The 18,937-nt window shown below is 42.2% G+C and overlaps 1 protein-coding gene across 1 annotated transcript in view; it reads left to right on the top strand.

Moving 5' to 3' along the window:
- Nucleotides 1-18,937, top strand: part of dock4b (dedicator of cytokinesis 4b) — a 127,093-nt gene that overhangs the window by 30,977 nt on the left and 77,179 nt on the right. The window contains 6 exon segments of the mRNA XM_080492547.1: nt 5,355-5,438; nt 8,726-8,766; nt 10,685-10,740; nt 10,840-10,936; nt 11,481-11,629; nt 14,437-14,521. Coding sequence (XP_080348673.1) covers nt 5,355-5,438; nt 8,726-8,766; nt 10,685-10,740; nt 10,840-10,936; nt 11,481-11,629; nt 14,437-14,521 — 512 coding nt within the window.

Below are 18,937 nucleotides of genomic sequence, written 5' to 3'. Positions count from 1 at the left end.
CCTGAAACTAGACCTTAATTCTTACACACATGACTTGAACTTTAAAAGCCAATTGTGGACTCTTTACAATAAAGTATTTTTTTTGTACTTGCCACTTTCCAGGTACACCCAGGACTGTTAAACAAGTCTTAGGTTATATGAACCGAGGCTTTTCTGTGTGGAGTTTGCATGTTCTGTTGGACATCGATTCCTTAAAACTTGAGCTATGACCACTTGGATCTATCAACTATTACCAGACCGTGGCCAAAGCTTTTCGTCCTTTGTGTTTTTTTTAAACTATACCAAGGCTCTTTAAACAAAATCCAGACTCATTAGATTGTCCTCATAAACCTGAGTTTTTTAAAGCAGTTTCTGGAAACGAGTGGATTTCCTTACCTGGATAGCGAAATAAAGTGTTACAACTGTGACAAACCCTCATTTATTAGGGAAAATATACTTTGCCATATCTATCCTCTGCAACTTTGGGTGTATATTTTCAGAATGTAGTGCCCTCAAAACTTACAAATCTATCCTGCTGCGACGTCAAAGTCAGCTGAGCGACATTAATCCATGAAAATGTGAGAGTGGTAAACGTGAATTAGACTGATTAATGGGGATTTCTTCTTAAGAGGATTGGTGAATGAGGATATTTACTTGCGGACGCAGCTCGTTTCATCACGTTGCCATCTCGTTATGAACTCTGCATGAGGTAAAGATTCCAAAGTGGCATTTTCATAGGATGTGATGGAGATGAATACTGCCATGTTCACCCTGTGAACACCCAATGACAAGTTACATCAGTGTCAAACCACCAGCTCTTCAACATCCATCTTTATTTCTGTTCCTAAGTCTGTTCGCTTTGCCCTTGTTTGTCAGTCCAGATCCATTCACCTCTCTCGTTCCCTCTTTCCCTTCCTGTTTTTGTTTGTCTATCCATGTGCGCACGACTCCTTCGGGCTGCCATCCTTGTGTAACGTCGTAGCGTCGGGACGGTCGGGTCGAGAATAGCGCGCGTCCTCGCCGTGACCCGGCGGACCGGCGTCACATGGAATGAAAGCGAGGGTGTTTGTGTGTCAGAAAGTATCAGGTTTTGCCTTTTTTTGTGGCAGAAATACTGGTCAGTGCAGGCCATCTGGAAACTGGGACTAACGGGTCCAGTAAACACACTGTGTGTGTGTGTGTGTGTGTGTGGTTGTGTCAAATCAGAGCATCAGCAGGTCTGCTTTTTGTTCAATTTATGCAATGTGTTCTTCATGCACCAGTGGCATCCACTTAGACAGTTTGTGTGTGTACTCTGGTCAGTCGTGAGGATTTTTTTCTTTGCCCCTGCCGTGCCTGGTTTTGTGCTCTGCTGCAGCTGTGTGGTCGAAGAGCCATGAATGGCATCTTTCTCCCGATTCGTACTGGATGTTCTGTTTCCGTGGCGTTGTAGGACACATCTCACAGTCACAGCAAATTGGACGCAACAACAAACAAATCAACCCCCACCTCCCACCCCACCCCCATGAACACCTTCCGCGTCCTCCTCTGTGCATCATTTGGCAATTAGCCATGCCAGACAGTTGACAGACGGCAATTCGGAGCCAGAGTGACGACAGACAGACGGACGGACGGCAGCTGGCCCGTGGACCGACAGGCGGGAGGGACGCTTTCGTGTATTTACAGCAAAAAGAAAGAGAAAGGATGATTTGAAATTGAATAATGTATCAGGGAAAGTGACTTGGATAATTCATGCATTGGGCACACTTGTGAGTGTCGGAGTGCTTGTGTGCACGTGTGTGATTGAATGAATTAGACGATGAAAAAATGCAGGGAAAAAAGAAGTTGGGGGTGGAGGCGGGGTGTCTGGATGTTTGTGCGAATGCATGCGGTTGATCTTTGGCTGAATTACAAAGTCATGTGTGCAGTTGTGACAAATCCCCTCTGAAGACAGTGTTTCTGCAGCTCGAGGGATAACAAGCAGTCGGTGAGGCTTCAACGGAAAATGCAAAGGACACGGCGACAGAGCGAGTGTGTGCGTTTGGGGTTTGAGGCAGTGCGGCGTGGTGGTTTTTATCAACATGTCAATGGCATCACGAGAGCGTGAGCGGGGAGATTCTGGATCCTCACCGGGGTGGAGGGTTTATTATGGCAGGATGAAGAAAGGAACACAAAAAACCCTCCAGGTCTCATCCTTTGATTTGCAGCATTTTTCTTTGAGTAGAACTCAAAGCGATTAGTGAAGTTCAATGTTTTTTTTTTGTTTCCCAAATTTCCTCAGAAAGTACACGCTTGCCTGCGAGGGGCAGCAGTTTCAGTGGATTTCACTTTTCAAATGAATGTTCTCAAAATGCCACAACTGAGAAAATGAAAAACACCAGAATGCCTCGAAGAAAACGCCAGACGAAAGTTAATGTCTGAACTACTAAATATGTGCAATTTTTTTTCTGTTGAATGTAAGCTTGAACATTTTATTTTTTTTATATTTTGACCCTTAATGCCCCACTGCAGAAAGGCATTTAAAAGAAGCATTTTATTTTTTTTTATAAATGAGTTTTCCGAGACCTTTTTCCCCAGTTGATTAAAGAGAGATTTCTTTTATAAATAGTTGAATAAACATTTTAGAACAATAAACACTCACTCAAGGCATATTCTTTGAGTCTATAACTCGACTAAGCACAATCAAATCACTCACATAAATATACACGTTGGAACTATTTAGAGTCACCACACTCGTAATAAGCTTTTGGAGTAAGCCAATAGAAAGCATACACATACTTCACTCAGACAAAACCAAGGCCAGCAAGCACACCTGGGTACTGAAGTGATTCTGCTAACCAATATCCCACTGTTCCACCCTTAAATAGAGCTTTTTTATTAAAAAAAAAAAAAAAAAGATTTATTCCAAGGCAATGAATTTAGTGTGGTCAGTAGTTCATGGAACACGATCACTGTTTCTTTGTGCTCTGAGTTTAAAGGAATACAATTTCCCCTTTCTTTAAATTGTCCTAGAAAGAAATGTAGCACCGCATCGACGAGGGAAATGTTCTCTGTGCGGTTTGAGTGGTGCGTTCAGGTACCGTGGATGTGAGACGACATGAAAATCCTCCCCAAAACAACTGAGCTTCTGAACAGCAGGGAGGTGGGTGGGGGACACCAGCTCCACGTTTCCACTCTAAATCCCGGTTTATTTGAACGTGCGTGTCCATGTGTGAATGGGTATCTGTGCGTATCCCTGTGTGCTTGCATACATTGCCCGTCTGAATGGGCTGCTTGTGTGTGTGTGTGTATGTGTGTGTGTGTGAGATTGCCGCTTGCATACTGGCGGTAAAAGCACGCGTGGACGTTTCAACAGATGCGTTGACGTTGCATTCCTGCGTTCGGCGCGCGGTGGTTGACGCGTCCGCGCGGACACGCAGGTTTTAAACGCACGGGATAATTCGCCTTATATGCACGTGTCAGCTTCTCAGCGAGCAAGTCGGCGTGAAGCCGCGCTGTTTTAAAGAGCTTTTTTTCCTGAGTTGGTGTCAGCTGGCGCTCTCAGCTGATGGCTGTCTCGCTGGCTTGCGTCGCTTGTGCCCTACCCCCATCACTTGCTTCTTCTTCTTCTTTTTTCTTTTTTAATATTTCATGCTTTATTTTTTCTACATGTTGTCAAAACCTGTGCAAACGGGGAAATGTCAACTCAGCCTGATAATTATATCATCTTAAACCAGTGCCCACTCTTTTCCAGAACTCTCTGTACTATGGATGCTTGATGCTTTCTACACACCGCCATCTGGTGAATACGGGAGATCTCTGTCTCTCACCAGCTGAATCGCAGTCGTCGTATGAAAACTCATTTGTTCCTTTTGAAACCTCTGCAGCTTATGCATTGCAATCTGAGAAATCATAATTTAACCCCGACATGTCTGTATATATCAACGTGCACCAAAGAGCTTCACGGGTGAAGCCATTTCTCAGGATGATTTGTTCAGTATTTGATAAAACTGCTTATTTTCTGAGGTAACTTTGTTGGCGAGTGAAATGGAGACACATTAGAATCAGAAAAAAATTGCTTTGGTGCAAAATAGCACATGTGATACCTTTGACAGTTGAGCGTCCAGCAAAGAAGGATTGTGCTTTTTAATCACTTGTGAATCCCAACAGGCAGTACTGAAAATGTCCTTTCATGGGGGGAAAAAAAAAAAACATGAGGAAAACTCACATTCAACCAAAAGTTACTAGTTAACGTGAGATAATGTGGCTGTTTTTTCGGGCTCTCTGGGGAGGCTCTCATCCTCCCTCACTTTGAAAAAGCTCTAGGTTCATTGGGTTTATGGCAGAAGTCATTATTATGCAGCATGATTAGGTGTCGCTCTCGCCTTCAAATCAAACATTTGCTGAAATGATCCCACTGAATGTTCTTTCTACCAAATCTACTAAGAACAACCTGAAATTTCTTAAGACAAATACGATAGTGTGTCGCTTCACACTGATATTGGGAAAAGCCTTTTCAGAGGTTCTGCAGCCTTCTGGCCTTTAAAAACTCAAACTCGTGTATTACTCTGATGATAAAACCATCTTCCAACTGGTCACTGATCTCTTGTCTATAAGGATCATCATCCTGCTGAGTTTGAGCCTCACTGTTGCTTTATTTACTTTCATTAATAGATTTCACTTAATGTATTTTTTTCATACTTTGCAGGCTGGGTTAAACCCTCTTGAAAGCCGGCTCCCTGGTTTATTGTGTCCACTCTCCCGGCATATAAACACGGTCTCGTTGAAGGATCACTTAAGTCTATAGAGCATTGAGAAGATCTTATTTTATCACCTGTGTTGTAACTGCCTACTGGGTTGTAGTCGTCCAAAGGAAATAAATCACAGCCGGTCAGCAGCTTAGGTTGGATGAAATACAGACCGATCCTTCGATTCGCTAAATCATGCTATATGATTTATGGCCCCTTTGCGATTAAGTAGTTGGTATTGCTTCTGTGCACGGCGCTTTACCTTTATGTCGACTCACAATCCTCACAGACCACATTCAAGTTTAGACAGGTCTTTCTATTCCTGTGGAGATTGTGTGCAAAGTTTTATGTAGGAAGAAACGGATTCTGAGTAAAAATGACACCTGATCTGCTCTATTGTACGCATTCATATAAGTTTAATGTGTGTATTACTATTTTGGGCTTGTGCAGAAATGCAGAGATGTTTTACAAGCTTTGATTATAGTGCACCTACGCAGACCATTGATTACACCTCCTCTCTTGTGTGTTTGTTTTTATATCGTCCTGATTTTCCACTCTGCTTATGTCTTCAGACCTCTCTAACTCTGCATAACCCAGCCGGAGTATTAAAACAGAAACAAAAACCTCACGCGGGTGTGTTTGTGGCTTCTTTTTTTTTTTCCGTTGCAGTGCTGGCCAGTTTCCGAGGGACCGTCCAGCATGGCCTCCCGCTGGAGATTGGAGACACGGTGCAGATCCTGGAAAAATGTGAAGGTAAGGTGCAACATTCACTCACAATCGGCTGCTTTCTATGAAAAACTAAATGGAATGAAGAAAAAGTGGGCAGGGGAAAGGAAAATCAATGGCTTTCGCGTGAGTAGCGGAGTGAAAACATCAAAACCTATTAGGGACACTTCCACTTTTCATTAGGACGACAGATTAAAGGAATTCGTGTAAGAGCCGTCCTCGCTGCTGACTCCTCTCATTAAATCTACCGGAAAGAATTGTTTGAGTCATGCTCAAAGCAGTTCTGTATGGAAATACAGCCGCATTGTTCCACAGATTTATGGGCTGGAGTCACAGTCACAATGGCCTCCCCAAAACAAACACATGTCGGTGCGGCGTCAGTGTGGGACTTTTGTGTTCCGCGCTCACCTGCTCCACCTCTGGGAGCCAACCGGGCATGTTTGTGGAGGTTTCCTGAAGAGATTTGAGATATCTTGTGCGCTCAAAGTGAGCAGGCATGTTTGCTTGTTCTCCTCCTCCTTGCCCACACTGGGTCTGTTTTTCTCCTCTTCCTGCTATTTCTTCCACTCTTTCCCAGTCGACTTCTCCCCTGTGTGTTAATACACTTTCAGTCGTGCTTTCTTGCTGCTTTTTCTTTCCGTCCTCTCGGTCCTGGGTCTGCTTTAATTTTCAAAACAATGCCAAATCGTTCCACAGGAAGGGAAGTCTTTCAGAGACACCTTTACTTCAGCGACCAACAGTACACACACACAAACACACACAAACACACACAAACAGACCTCCTTCTTCCTGAGTTCTTGACACACTCCGTCTTATTTCCTGTTGGGAGACGCACACACACACACACACACACACACACACACACACACATGCACACCGAGAGACAGCCAGCCAGTCATACAGCTCTCCAGCCGGAGCGATGTGATATTGTGGTAAAAGACCCAGAGGAAGTCAACAATAGCACAGCCAGCGGAAAGCTCGGCCCAAAAGGGAGGAACTAAATCAAAACCCTGCCAGCAGCGTGGAGGCTGAGAGACGGGCCGCTGACAGCACAGGAGGCAGACTAATGGTTCTGCCTCATGTTGATACTGTTGACACTTCAAAACACTGGAGCTCACAGACGGAACGTGTCTGCACTGACATGCGGCTGCTGTCTGCAGAGGCAACGCCTCAGTAATTGATTTTTGACTCGTCCTTTCAGTGACTCCTTCTTGAGCTATTGTTAAGTTCGTGACAGCGCTGAGTGCATTCGGCTGGCTGTATCTACACACTGGCATCATGGGCTGCTCTACCGCCGCGTCCAGTGGGTAATCTGTTATTTTAGCAAGAGGGGTGACCCAGTTGGAGCCTTGATCAATAAAAGGTGATTTATCGATCCGGTGCACAGCTATGTAGATGACCGGTATTTCTGGGCTCTTGACGGGGGCCATGTTTTCTTAGCTGCACAAACTTAAACACGATCAATGAGTGAGGTGGACTGGACTTAACTAAACAAACCCCCTGCTCCTGCACACCTCCTTCTACCAGAAGAGGCTGTAATTGCCGACTGCGGTGCAACTCTGTTAAAACTGAGCAACGTGCTTCATCTCACAATAACTTGTGCAAGCGTGGATAAAACTTTTGTTTTTCAAGCAGCCAAGTGACATTTTCAAGACCGTTATTGTTGATCACAATTTATATTTTTTATTGGTGTGCTTTAGGAAATTGGCATAGCAGAGGTTACAAACACTTCAAATACATTTTTATCTTGGCCATTTTAACCGTTTTCAGTAGCTAGTTGGCAACTCTGTCAACACATTTGTCTCCCTTCCAGATTTACCACATGAGATAATGTGAACCACATCTTTGATTCAGAAGTTTTACACCAGAAGCTCTGCTTCACACAGCCTGAGCGGTTGGGGGTTAAACGCCTGGCTCAGGGACCCACAGTCAGCTCTTGAATTTAAATCGGTAAACTTCTGCGGAACAGGTGGCATGTAAACGTGAAGCGTTTTCTGAAGCGCACACGAAACGTTGTGTAAAAGGGACCTGAATCATTTATCCAATGTATTGTGTCGTCTGTCTATACAAACTAGGAGTGGTTATATTTGTAATCAATTTTAATGTGGATGTCTCCTTACAAATACAAATACAAATGTTTCATCCCTGATTAGGGCTGGTCCTGCAGAAGCATGTATAATTCAAAATGACCAATTATGACCACTTTCAAACATATATTCCAGAATATAGGCCATATTTTTACTGTTCTCTTAGCAAACAATCCCACTTGTAGAGGTTTTTCCTTCATAATTGTTTGAGGTACTGTGGATTTAGTAGTGGATTTAAGTATATTTGGTTCAGCACCACATCAGCTCAATACTCTGTTTAACACAGTTCTTTGTTTCCCATACATGCTTGGATAAAACATTTATTTTACAACAAAATTGTGTTTCTCTAGGAACACTGATCATTTGTCACATCTTTCTCCTCTATTACACATTTCTTAACTCACTGACATCCAGCAAAACATTGCAGTGAGCTGTCAAAGTCTCTGAACTCTGCCACTGAGAAAAAGTGACTCATGTAGGAAATACTGAGCATGTGTTCCACCACACTGACCCAGACACATTATTCAATGCTATTCTGATCATGCATGCCTAAAACAAAACAGGGGGGGAAAGAAATACTACGCAAGTCACAGATGCTCTGGCGTAACCCGAGAATAATCTATTACATTTACATTTGAATTATTTGTCTAATGCTCTTATCTGGAGAGGGACTCATAACCACAGTAGAATGGGCTTAAATTGTCTATTTGGAATAGAGCATCAGCTTAAAGTCTTATTAAATGTAAAATTGTTAGATCGTTTTGATCTGTGTTGGGATTTGCTCAAACCAAACATCATGCTTGTGATAATATGGAGAGAGATCAGATTGAAGGGAATATTGTGTTCTTTTTTTTTAAATGAGCAAATCAAGTTGCAGCAATTTCACATTTTCTTTTCAATGTTTGGCTTCTCAGCTTTCTTCCACATCTGCATGGTCAGGTCATATTGATATTCATAGTGTTTCAAAGTAGCTTCATGTTGGAGCAGGATTCCTCGCCTCCACATCAGCCTGCAAACACAGGCAGGGAAAAACACATTGCTTTGTGGCTCGTTGCTTTTCAGTGTCGCTTTGACCCTTAAAGACTCTTTGAAAGAAAAAAAAAGAAAAACCTCTTTATGGATGGTGCAAGTTATTCAATTGCCTGAATAATTCCTAAGGAGGGGAACCATGCAGTTGTTCTTTTTATGTTCGAGAAAAGATTCATTTGACATGTTTTGTCTCTGCAGGTTGGTACCGAGGATTTATCCTGAAGAACCCAAATATCAAGGTGAGTAAACGTGTTTCAGCACGTGTGCATGTTTTTGTTTTTGCTTCGATTTGCTCTTAACTCGTTGTACTCATTTCTGATATGCATAACAGTTCAGATTTTCTTACTGTGACAATTTAAAGTACTTCACCTGAACACGTTCCGCTGCCTTTAGTGATGCTGTGTGTTTCCCTACAGGGTTTCGAATGATTCATGTCGAAGTCAAAACGCAGTCAGCCAGATTTAATCTAGACAAGAAAAAATAAAATAAATGTAATAATTGCACGTGCACCTGCAGAGCTGCAGATGATCGATTCCACTTTTAGAGTAAAAACAAATGTCAAAATACCCCAGAGGTGCACATTGTTTATTTGTAATGAACAAAGAAATCAGTGTATGTGGAGAAAAAAAAATTTGACAGCTATGAGAAAAGAAGAATATTGTGGTACAGACAGGTGTCCTTGATACTACTATAGTACCAGAAATTCATGTGATGGAGAAGCTGTTAGATTTCAATATCACCAAAACAGCGAAAAATGTTTGAATCTCAAAGAGACGCCGCCCTTAATGACAAAAAAGCAAAACGATCCAACTATTGTTGTTAGATGGCGAATGCATTTTGGCTTTGATATTGATGTTTCTTATTTGTTTTGTGAATGATAAAACAATGAGAAAAGAAAACTTGATGAGTCACAGATCTTGTATGCAGAATTATTGGTTTGATACTTCAGATTCTTCGAGAGCGTGATACTTTTATACACATTTGCACATCTATTATGTAACACGATTTGTTTTGTTTGTTTGTCAAAATCTTAATTCTTAAAAGCTCATCTTTTCAATATTTTTGGATTGTAGTATTTGAAACACAAAGTTTCAAATGCAACACTTTGTCTTTAATTCCTGAACTGTCTTACATAATCCCAAATAATCACTTTGCTGTGCAGTAAAGGTTCATTTAAAAGTGGAAAAGGAGCAAATGAAGTGTGTATGTGCACGTGGTTGTATGTGCATGTGTGTTGACATTTCCGTTAAATTTGTGCCTAAATAGATTGGCGCTTGCGTAATTAGATTTGTGCACGCATACTACAATTTGCACATGTGTAATATGTTTCATTTGTACATACAAGGACCTGTTATGATCTTCACCTCTACCTCAGGCGGGCCTCTGTGGTTTTTTTTTTTTGTATTTTTTTGTGTTATGTATGGAGCTTATGTACCCAATCTTGCGATTCGGACAGTCTTTGCTTAATGGAACTATTAGTGCTGGATTCTCAAGGAAGCGTATTTAAAAATCACAAGGATACCTCTGGGTACGGAATAAACGTGGCTAATCTGATTGCGGCCCGTCCAAATATGACGCCATTTGACACCAACAAGTCGTTTATCTCATTACACTTTGAAAAGAAAATCCCCGTCCTTGCTCCTAACCAACCAATTAAGCCAGGCGCCATCGTTATTGGTAATTAAGCTCAGCATCTCGCGCACAATACGTGCTGCATGAAAGAAAAAAAAAAAAAAGAAAACGCGAATGGATGCACGTGGCTTTTAAAAGCTCTCGTGTTGAGGGACACGTTCTCGTACAAGCCAAGCGAGAAGTGTGTGTGCAGAGACACTGTGTGCTTGCCTTTATCCTCACACACTTCAGTGTAAGTTCTGCTTTCATCCCTCCAAGTCAACAGGGAGCGTGTTGCAGTTCATTAACATGAAACCACGCATACACGCAAACACATAGTTTTCTTTAAAATCTTTGTTGTTTGCTATTAACTGTTGTGTTTGCTGCTTCCCGTCTCTGTGATCCCCTTCTTTTACCCACAAACACACTTTGCTCTGTATTGACTGTGTGCATCGTTTGCCCACGTGCAACAGTTAACCACTAATGGCATCAGGAGTAAATGACTCTGGCAGCCGTCTCATTAACCTGTTTATCTTCTGCCAATAGGGGATCTTTCCGTCCTGCTACATCCACTTGAAGAATGCCCACGTCAAGAACAAAGGGTGTGTAATCCAGCGAGTCGTTTTCGGCTTTCTGCTGCCTCGATTGAATCTGGTTTCATTCTCGTTAATGCGTTTCTCTTTTTTTTTTTTTCTTTCTAGGCAATTTGAGACCGTCATTCCCGTTGAAGACTCTGTCATCACGGAGATGACGTCAACGCTGCGAGACTGGGGTGCTATGTGGAAACAGCTCTACGTGGTAAGACAGACGCACACACTGACGCACACACACACACAATCGATTGAAATACCAATGCTTCTTAAGTGAGGCGGCCTTTTTAGGTTTTCTTGAGCACAGAGTTTATTTGGCTCCCGGTAATTCAGAAGCTGCAAACAGTCTAAGTTTTTTTTATACACATTCATTAGTTGGATTGATTGTGTGTTTGTGGCCTATTAAGCCATCCGGGGTGCTGATTAAATTGAGCTGATGAATACTTGCAGATCAAAGTGCATGAATTTGCAGCAAAAAGCAGCAGGACACTGAGGCTAATTTGCACAAATCCATATTAAGCCACTCAGTCTGCTTCTCTCTCTGGGTCGACCTCTTCCTCTCGGTACTATTTGGTTCGCTAATGTGCGCTCGGTCACTTATCGTGTCCTCACTTCTTTGGACGCATGTGTTGATGCGACTTTCTTCTTCTCCTTCATCGGTCTTCCCTTCTGTCAACCCTCTGATCTGTCTTCCTCTGTCGTTCTTTCTTCCACCCTGCTCTCTCCCACCCTGTCGTTTCCTCCTCCTGCAGAAGAATGAAGGAGATCTGTTCCACCGGCTTTGGCACGTGATGAATGAAATCTTGGACCTGAGGAGGCAGGTGCTGGTCGGCCACCTCACTCACGACCGTATGAGGGATGTCAAGCAGCACATCACGGCCAGATTGGATTGGGGTAACGAGTAAGTAGAGGAAGGGCAGGGATGGAGGAGCACCTCTGATCTTAAATGTCCGGATCTTTCTTCATTCATTTTCAAAAACAGCAGTTCTCAAGAACCTGAGTGATATTATGTCCAGGACTGTGGGACAAAGTCTGAAGAAACGCAACACAAAAAGACCTCAAAGCCCAACTGTAATTTGAACTTCAAGTGCTAATCACTTCAACACTGACATTCATAAATCTCTTATTTCCAATGGATTCATTTTATTATACTGTATAAAAATCGAATTGCAGCTAGTTCAGTTTCTCTGGAGAACCATTCATCACAAAGGACTGTCAGCTTATATTTCTGCAGAAGATAATGGCGGATCATGCTGTTCCAGCCTTACAGTCATTCAAGGTCTAATAGTAGAGATTCAGGTTTAAGTTCTAGAAGAGTTGCTGTGCTGCAAGGCGCTGTGAAATTCATGATGCTGTGTTTCCTTATCGTTGTCTTCCATTAGCCAGTTTTCCCTGCAGGAACCTTCCCTGGAAACCATTTTAAGGTACTCCTAAGCCTTATCTGTGTTGGGAGGACTGAGGGACAATTAGGCACAAAGAGGACCTGCTCCTCCGAGGGCAGCACTTTCTGATACCTAAAAAGTATCGAGGCAGATTTTCCATATTTATTGCTGGCAGCATTACAGACACTCAACAGGAATTTAGTACTTGTGACCACATTAGAATGAGGTGTGGACATGTTCACATTCAGAGTCTGGGTTCAAGTGTGTATATGGTTTTAAGGGGTTATCTTGAAATTGTAAAAATAACAAACGTCAGTGTGGGCAGAGCGGAGAAAATAGCAGGAAAGCACGGGGCTGGCAAGTGTAGGAGGTTGAATTAACGTGGTAATCTGAATTTTCTAAGTGGTTATGTGCTAAAGTAGGGAAACATATCCATAAAACACTTAGCAGCACTGTGACTTCAGAGACTTGCACTCTGGAGTTATCTGCCTTTAAGTGCATTATCTACCACAGCAGGTCGACAGTCAATTACAGGGTGAGACACACTCACACACACAGACACACACACACACACACACACACACACACACACACACACACACACACACACACACACACACACACACACACACACACACACACACACACACACACACACACACACACACACACACACACACACACACACACACACACACACACACACCAGTGCATTGAGGGGGTACCTGAGATCCCAGCCATATTAAAAAATATAAAAAGGACATATTTCAGGATTTGTCTGGTGGTCCAGGACTGCTTCGGACAGATTCATTGCTCAATGACCAATATGAGTCACATGATTACGCACAGTCACCAGGGTTGCCAGATGTGACTCACTGTTTCCAGCCCAAACACAACGTCAAACCCACCCGCCTCAATAAAACCCAGCCTAAATCTCAACCTCTGTAGAAACTCATGTTAAAAACCATAAAACTATTATATGGTAATAAAGAACACGCCATAAGCACACAACTGTCACTAAATTAACAAAGAATGATATAATGCGAACGGGCGCCCCAAGAAGCCCAACTGGGCGCAAACCTGTCCAATCTGGCAACACTGAAAGTCACATGACTGCTGTAGACTGTGAGAAATCAGGTGGGATTCCTCTCTTCTCTGTCTGCAACAACCTGGTTATCGATCAACTTGAGCCCCTTTGTGATGTCACCTCATCGCAGTAAGGTCACAGGTACGATTCTGGGCCGGGCCTTTCAGTGTCCAGAATCCCCAAACGTTAGCTTTGATCACTTCGAGCACCACATGCAACGCTTAATTGTACAAAGTGGTATAGAAGATAGATGCAATAGAAATGAGATTATGCAATGGATTAGTAGATCCAGGTTTGATAGCAATAATCAAATGGACAGAAATCTGCTCATTCTGATGTAATGTCAGTGTTCCTCAAAAGTAAAATCTCACTGGAGAAAGATGTTTAATGAAGCACAGTAAAGCCTTCCTTATTAAAAAGAAAAAAGGCTCATCTCACATTAGTAGTTCTTTGCTCGAAGTGTCACATTTCTTTCTCAGATTTCTTTCCTCGAGCTTCTTGCGGCTCTAACTTTTCTTCACCTCCTTTCCCTTCTCTCTCTGACTCCCCCTCTCCTGTTCCTTCTTCCGTCCCCGCTCCTCTGTCTTCTGTTGTCACCAGCCGTCCCCGCAGCCATGTTCCCCACTCCAATCCAGTCGCACAGACGCCTCCTCTCCATCCGTCCTCCCACTTTCCTCTTTCTTTCCTCTCCGTGCCACGGGGTGTGAGATAAAAAAAAAAAAAAAAGACAAACCTTGCTGTCTTCCTGTCCTGACTTTTTCACTCGCCTCCATTTACTCGCTCTGGGCTTTTCTTGAACACACAACACTTGCATATCCCTCCTCAGTTGGACGGTGCTTGGAGAAAGTTTCACGGGGTTGACCAGGCCTGCTGGAAAGAAAAAGAGAGATAGAGGTGAATGTGGAAAAGCTAAGTGGAGAAGCTTAAAGAGGCAAGCGGTTTACTGGAAGAGAGATGGAGAGGACAGAAAGCATAGCAGGGAGCAAACGGGGGGATTTCTTTTCTTTTTTCTTTCTTCTTCTTTTATCTGCGCCTCAAAAAAGCAGCCAAACTGTCAAATCTATTCAGAGGACTGATGGGTGATTTGACATCTCGGCTTCTTCAAAACTTCAAAAAAAAAAATTGCTTACTTACTTGTCAGTCGATTCTTAGTAGTATCTAAATGACCTTTTGCCGTAATATCTTTTTATCGAATCTGTATTTTCCTGGATTAATGCTGGATGTGGCTTTGTGTTTCAGACAGCTCGGCTTGGATCTGGTCCCCAGGCGAGAGTTCAGCATGGTGGACCCGGATGAAATCAGCGTCACAGAGCTTTACAAACTGGTGAGTGACCTTATAGCGCCTCAATCTGTTCTGTGGATAACAGTTCATTCAGAACGCAGTGCGATTGGACGACCCGGTTCCCACCAGGTTCAGCGAGTTTCTCCTCTCGTGATTTGTGCCTGTGGACGGTGGCGATTTCGGTACAGGTCAAGGAAACGGCCTCTAATGTGCACAAAACAGTGGGCAGCTTGGAATGCCTTAGATTCCCAGGTAGTGAGTGAGATTCCTCTTATCCGTTGTACAATCTTTCTTTTAACAGCGTGAAAACTTCAGCAGAACCAGTGTCAGAGGCGTCTGACATCTGCCTCGACCCCGGTGGGATTAAAGAAGTCGAAACAAAACAGAGGGAAACTGATCCACACAAAAGTTGCAGAATAATACCAGCAGAGACCACAGATCAATATTTCTTTTTTTCTTTTTCAAAAGACAGAAACACCTGCAGGAAGGTACAAAATAGAAAGACAGAAACACTAATTTAACATCAAACAATGGTCAACATGTAAAGCTCAATGCGATGGATCTGCTCGCGGCAGCAATCCAGACCGTTTGAAGACGAACTGAATTATATGAAAATAGAAATATGTCTTTTGTCTTTAGCCTTGAACTCCATTACACACCATTTCCAGGCGTGCATTTTTCCATTATCATTTGCAGAAAAAGCTGCTTCTCTGTTGCATATCACCTTTACGAGTGCACCTGGCTCTTAAAGGGAGATGTCACTCTTCCTGTTTTTCTAAGTACAACCACATTGAGCCTTTTTGTTCAGATTGTCTTTTGTGAAAAGTAACTTTGTGTGTACAAAAGTTACAATAGCTTCGATCTATTGTTCTGGACTACTGTTTATTTTTTCAGCCTTTTATATATATATTTATATATATATACAACTATGTGACAATTACTGAGAGTGCCTGTGCATGTTTTATGCTGAATTAATTAGGCTAGTCCCTTTTATGTAAGAAACAATACCTACATACTGTCCACACACTCGCATACTTTGTTAAGGTAATTGGACAAAACCAGAGCACAGCACACAATTTGCGGTCGACACTCACAGTTAGATTTTCCCAGAGATGTGAGGATCTATTTTTTTGGGGGCTCCGCACTCTGAAGTCGAGATAATTTGCAATGTTTCTGTTTGACATACTTTCTTTTTGATTTCAGGCTCATAGCGGAGAGTCAAAAGAAAAGTCCATACACTCACTTGAGCCTCCCTTCTTTCTTTTTGTTCAGTCGATGTTCTTTTTTCACACGTTCCTACTACAATCTAGTTAAATATTTATTGTAAGGTTGAGGATCAAAACAATGCGTAGACTATTATTTTTCAATTATTTATGGATTGCTTTTTGTTAAAACATGTCATCCTTGTGATTTGTACTTCATTCTCATAGCTGAAAGATTTTAATGGCAGAACGACATTCTGAAAGCCCCGTTTGTCCCTGCATGTTCCTATTAAACAGGATTCTTTAAAAAAAAATCACTCAAGTTCACTTTTTTTTTTTTCCTGAAGATTTGAGTGATTGAGCAAATATCTACTTTGGACCTTGCAGGCAGCAGTTGGTTAAACAGCAGCTCCTCGCTGCGCTGCTGTTTCCCTCCTCGTGCGTCAGCTTCCACACTCGATAACCTGAATGTTTCCCTCTTCCATCTGCCTCCATATTTCCCTCCTTCCCTTCCCTACTGTTCGCTCCCCGCTTCTCCTTCCCGCTTTCTCCAAGCCCCAACCCTTGTTACCGTGGCAACCACTTCTCTGCCCTAATACAGCGTGGGGAGGAGCATATCACACACACGCACACACACACACACACACAAACACACACTCAGTGCGTCGGCTTTTCCCTTCACAGGGGTAATTGAAGCTCTTAATCCATCTGTTTTGTTTGTTTCTTTTTGTTAGTCAAAACAAAAGCAAGCATAGCGGGAAGAAAGCTTAACGCACCTCCTATTAAATGGCGTATAAAATGAGCAAATGACTGCAAATTCCCCTATACTGGCACAAGAAAGAGGGACGGGGCTGCGATACACGTCAAAAAAAACAACAACGTACAATACCCACTAAGATTTAACACACTGTGAATGAGGCATAATCCCATCAATATTTAGAAAGATCTTTGCTTGTGAGAACAGCGTCTTTGTTTCGGTCTTGTGCTGCGCCGCTGTGGCTTAATTAAATTGAGATGAGGATTACCTGGTGTGTGTGTCGACGTGCTTGTGTGTGTGTGTGTGTGTGTGTGTGTGTGTGTGTGTGTGTGTGTGTGTGTGTGTGTGTGTGTGTGTGTGTGTGTGTGTGTGTGTGCGTGCGTGCTGAAATGGCAGTGGGGTGTTACTGTGGGAAAATGTAGCCTGGCTGCTGCATTGTGTCGAGGAATTATGTGATATCTTCCCTGTGTGGATACTGAAGATACCGAAAAGGAAGAAGGCAAGACAGTTGAATAATATCACTAATATGAGAGATATCCTGTAGGCATGTCCGAGACTATATGTGTGAATTTAGAGCTGACTGATTCAGCCCAAAAGCAGATGATATGATGGGAAAAGAAAATCTTCTCGTACCCAGACATTTTATTTAAAGATTTGTTGGTAGTTTTCAGTTGAAAAAAAAAGCTGAAACATGCTATATTCTCTACTTCAGCACAAGAACAGACTCTTCAAAATCATATGGTAAAAGTATCAAGTTTTCTCACATCAAATATGAATGTAAAAAAATCAATTTCTATCTTTAATAATACACAAAGCTTCACTTAAGCGGCATTGATTGGCCAGGGTTTTTAATTTATTTATTCAACAATGTTTTAAGCGAAACTTTATATAATAAATGTAATGGGAAAATAAATAGCTTAAAGCTGTAAAATAGAATTTTATATAAACTAAGTCTCAGAGGAAACATGCTCACAAATAATAATTCTTTGAAAGGAAAAGCCTGATTTTAATGCCTTGATGTTTTCACACCAAGTTTAAATCAATGTCTTGTTTTTTGAAACGCATGGAGGTCATTTGTATCGCTCCTCCCTGTGTCATTGCATCTTTCACATAAAGTTTTCGTATTTATAGATAGAAGCAAGTAATGAGTCAATTTTGAGAATGTAACGAATAGAAAGAGTTTTTTCATCCAAACATAGTCATTAAGTAAATAGATATTGTAGTTAAGTCCAGTTAGGTGGTACAATCACATCCTGCCTCTTACGATACCCGGCTCCTCCGGTGTCCCCCAGGGCTCTGACCTCGGCCCCGTCCTCTTCATTAACTATCTACTCTCCCTTGGCCATATTTTCCATAAATATCCTAATATACTAATTATTAGTGATGATTATTGTGTGTCCTGAAAGGTGCTGATAAATAAAATGTATTATTATTATTATATCATATCCACATGCGCAATAATGTCGAGTCATCTCGGGTCACTTATTTCCAAAGATGGCGCTGAAATGTCAACATGAGAAGGAGTGTTCAGATGAATTCACTTATTCAAGCCGGGAATTCATGAGCCCTCGTCCTCTGTGGTAGCGTTTTAAGAAGGAGGCACGGCTACTGAGCTAACATTTCTGTTTAACGAACAGCTGCGCGGTGTATTTTAAGAGATGGTGTTATCTGTCTCCAACAACTGTATTCCAGAGCGGCCTCGTTTGACCTCTGCTTGGAGTCGGATTTTCTTTTATGCATACATTTTTAAATTCTACGAACAAACCTCTTGCCTGAAGAAGCAAATCTCCCATTTGCGAAAGAAGTGAATGTCTTAGTGTTAAGTGGTGAGAGACTGCTGAAGTGGTGGAAATGTGCTATAATATAAGTGAGGTCCATTTGCATTAAATTGAGGTGTGTGTGACTTATATCTGGAAGTGAAAATGAGAAATGGATTGAAGGAGCGGCCTCATATTTCTCAGCATGGCATCATATGTGTACATTTTTGAAAGGAAAACATGGTTTCGGATGAAACTGGCATAAGTGTAAGACGCACAAACTGAAAGCTTTTAAAGAAGCTATGGTGAGTCTGATTGGGAACAACAGTTAGGCTTTCTTATAGTAGTCAAATCATATGAATATCTAACCAACTAATTCACCAATCATCACTGCTGCTCCTTGACATTTACCCAAAAGATTGTCTGTTAAAGGTGGGAGGCCAATTATTTTTGGATTGATTTGCTTGGATTTTTTCAAATGGACACTTGTTGAAGCATTTTATTTGGAAGTACAGTAGCTTTAAAAAAAAATAATAATAATAGGGGAGGGATCTTTAATCACATCCCTAATTGGCTTCTCCATCTCACACCAAGTCTGTTCATTTGGGATTGTTGTCTGTTAGAGCAAAGGCAGGCCGGCTTCAAACTTCCCAGCTTTCCCCCGGAGAGCGAGTTCAATACAGTGTGCGAGCGAAGCGGAGCAGAGTTGAGGTCCCCCAGCGACGAATTCATTAGCGGTGGC

Source organism: Lipophrys pholis (genome assembly GCF_963383615.2).
Source record: "Lipophrys pholis genome assembly, chromosome: 22".
NCBI classification, from domain to species: Eukaryota; Metazoa; Chordata; class Actinopteri; order Blenniiformes; family Blenniidae; genus Lipophrys; species Lipophrys pholis.
Note: the sequence above shows the minus strand (reverse complement) of the source record. Positions and strands in the feature narration are given on the sequence as shown.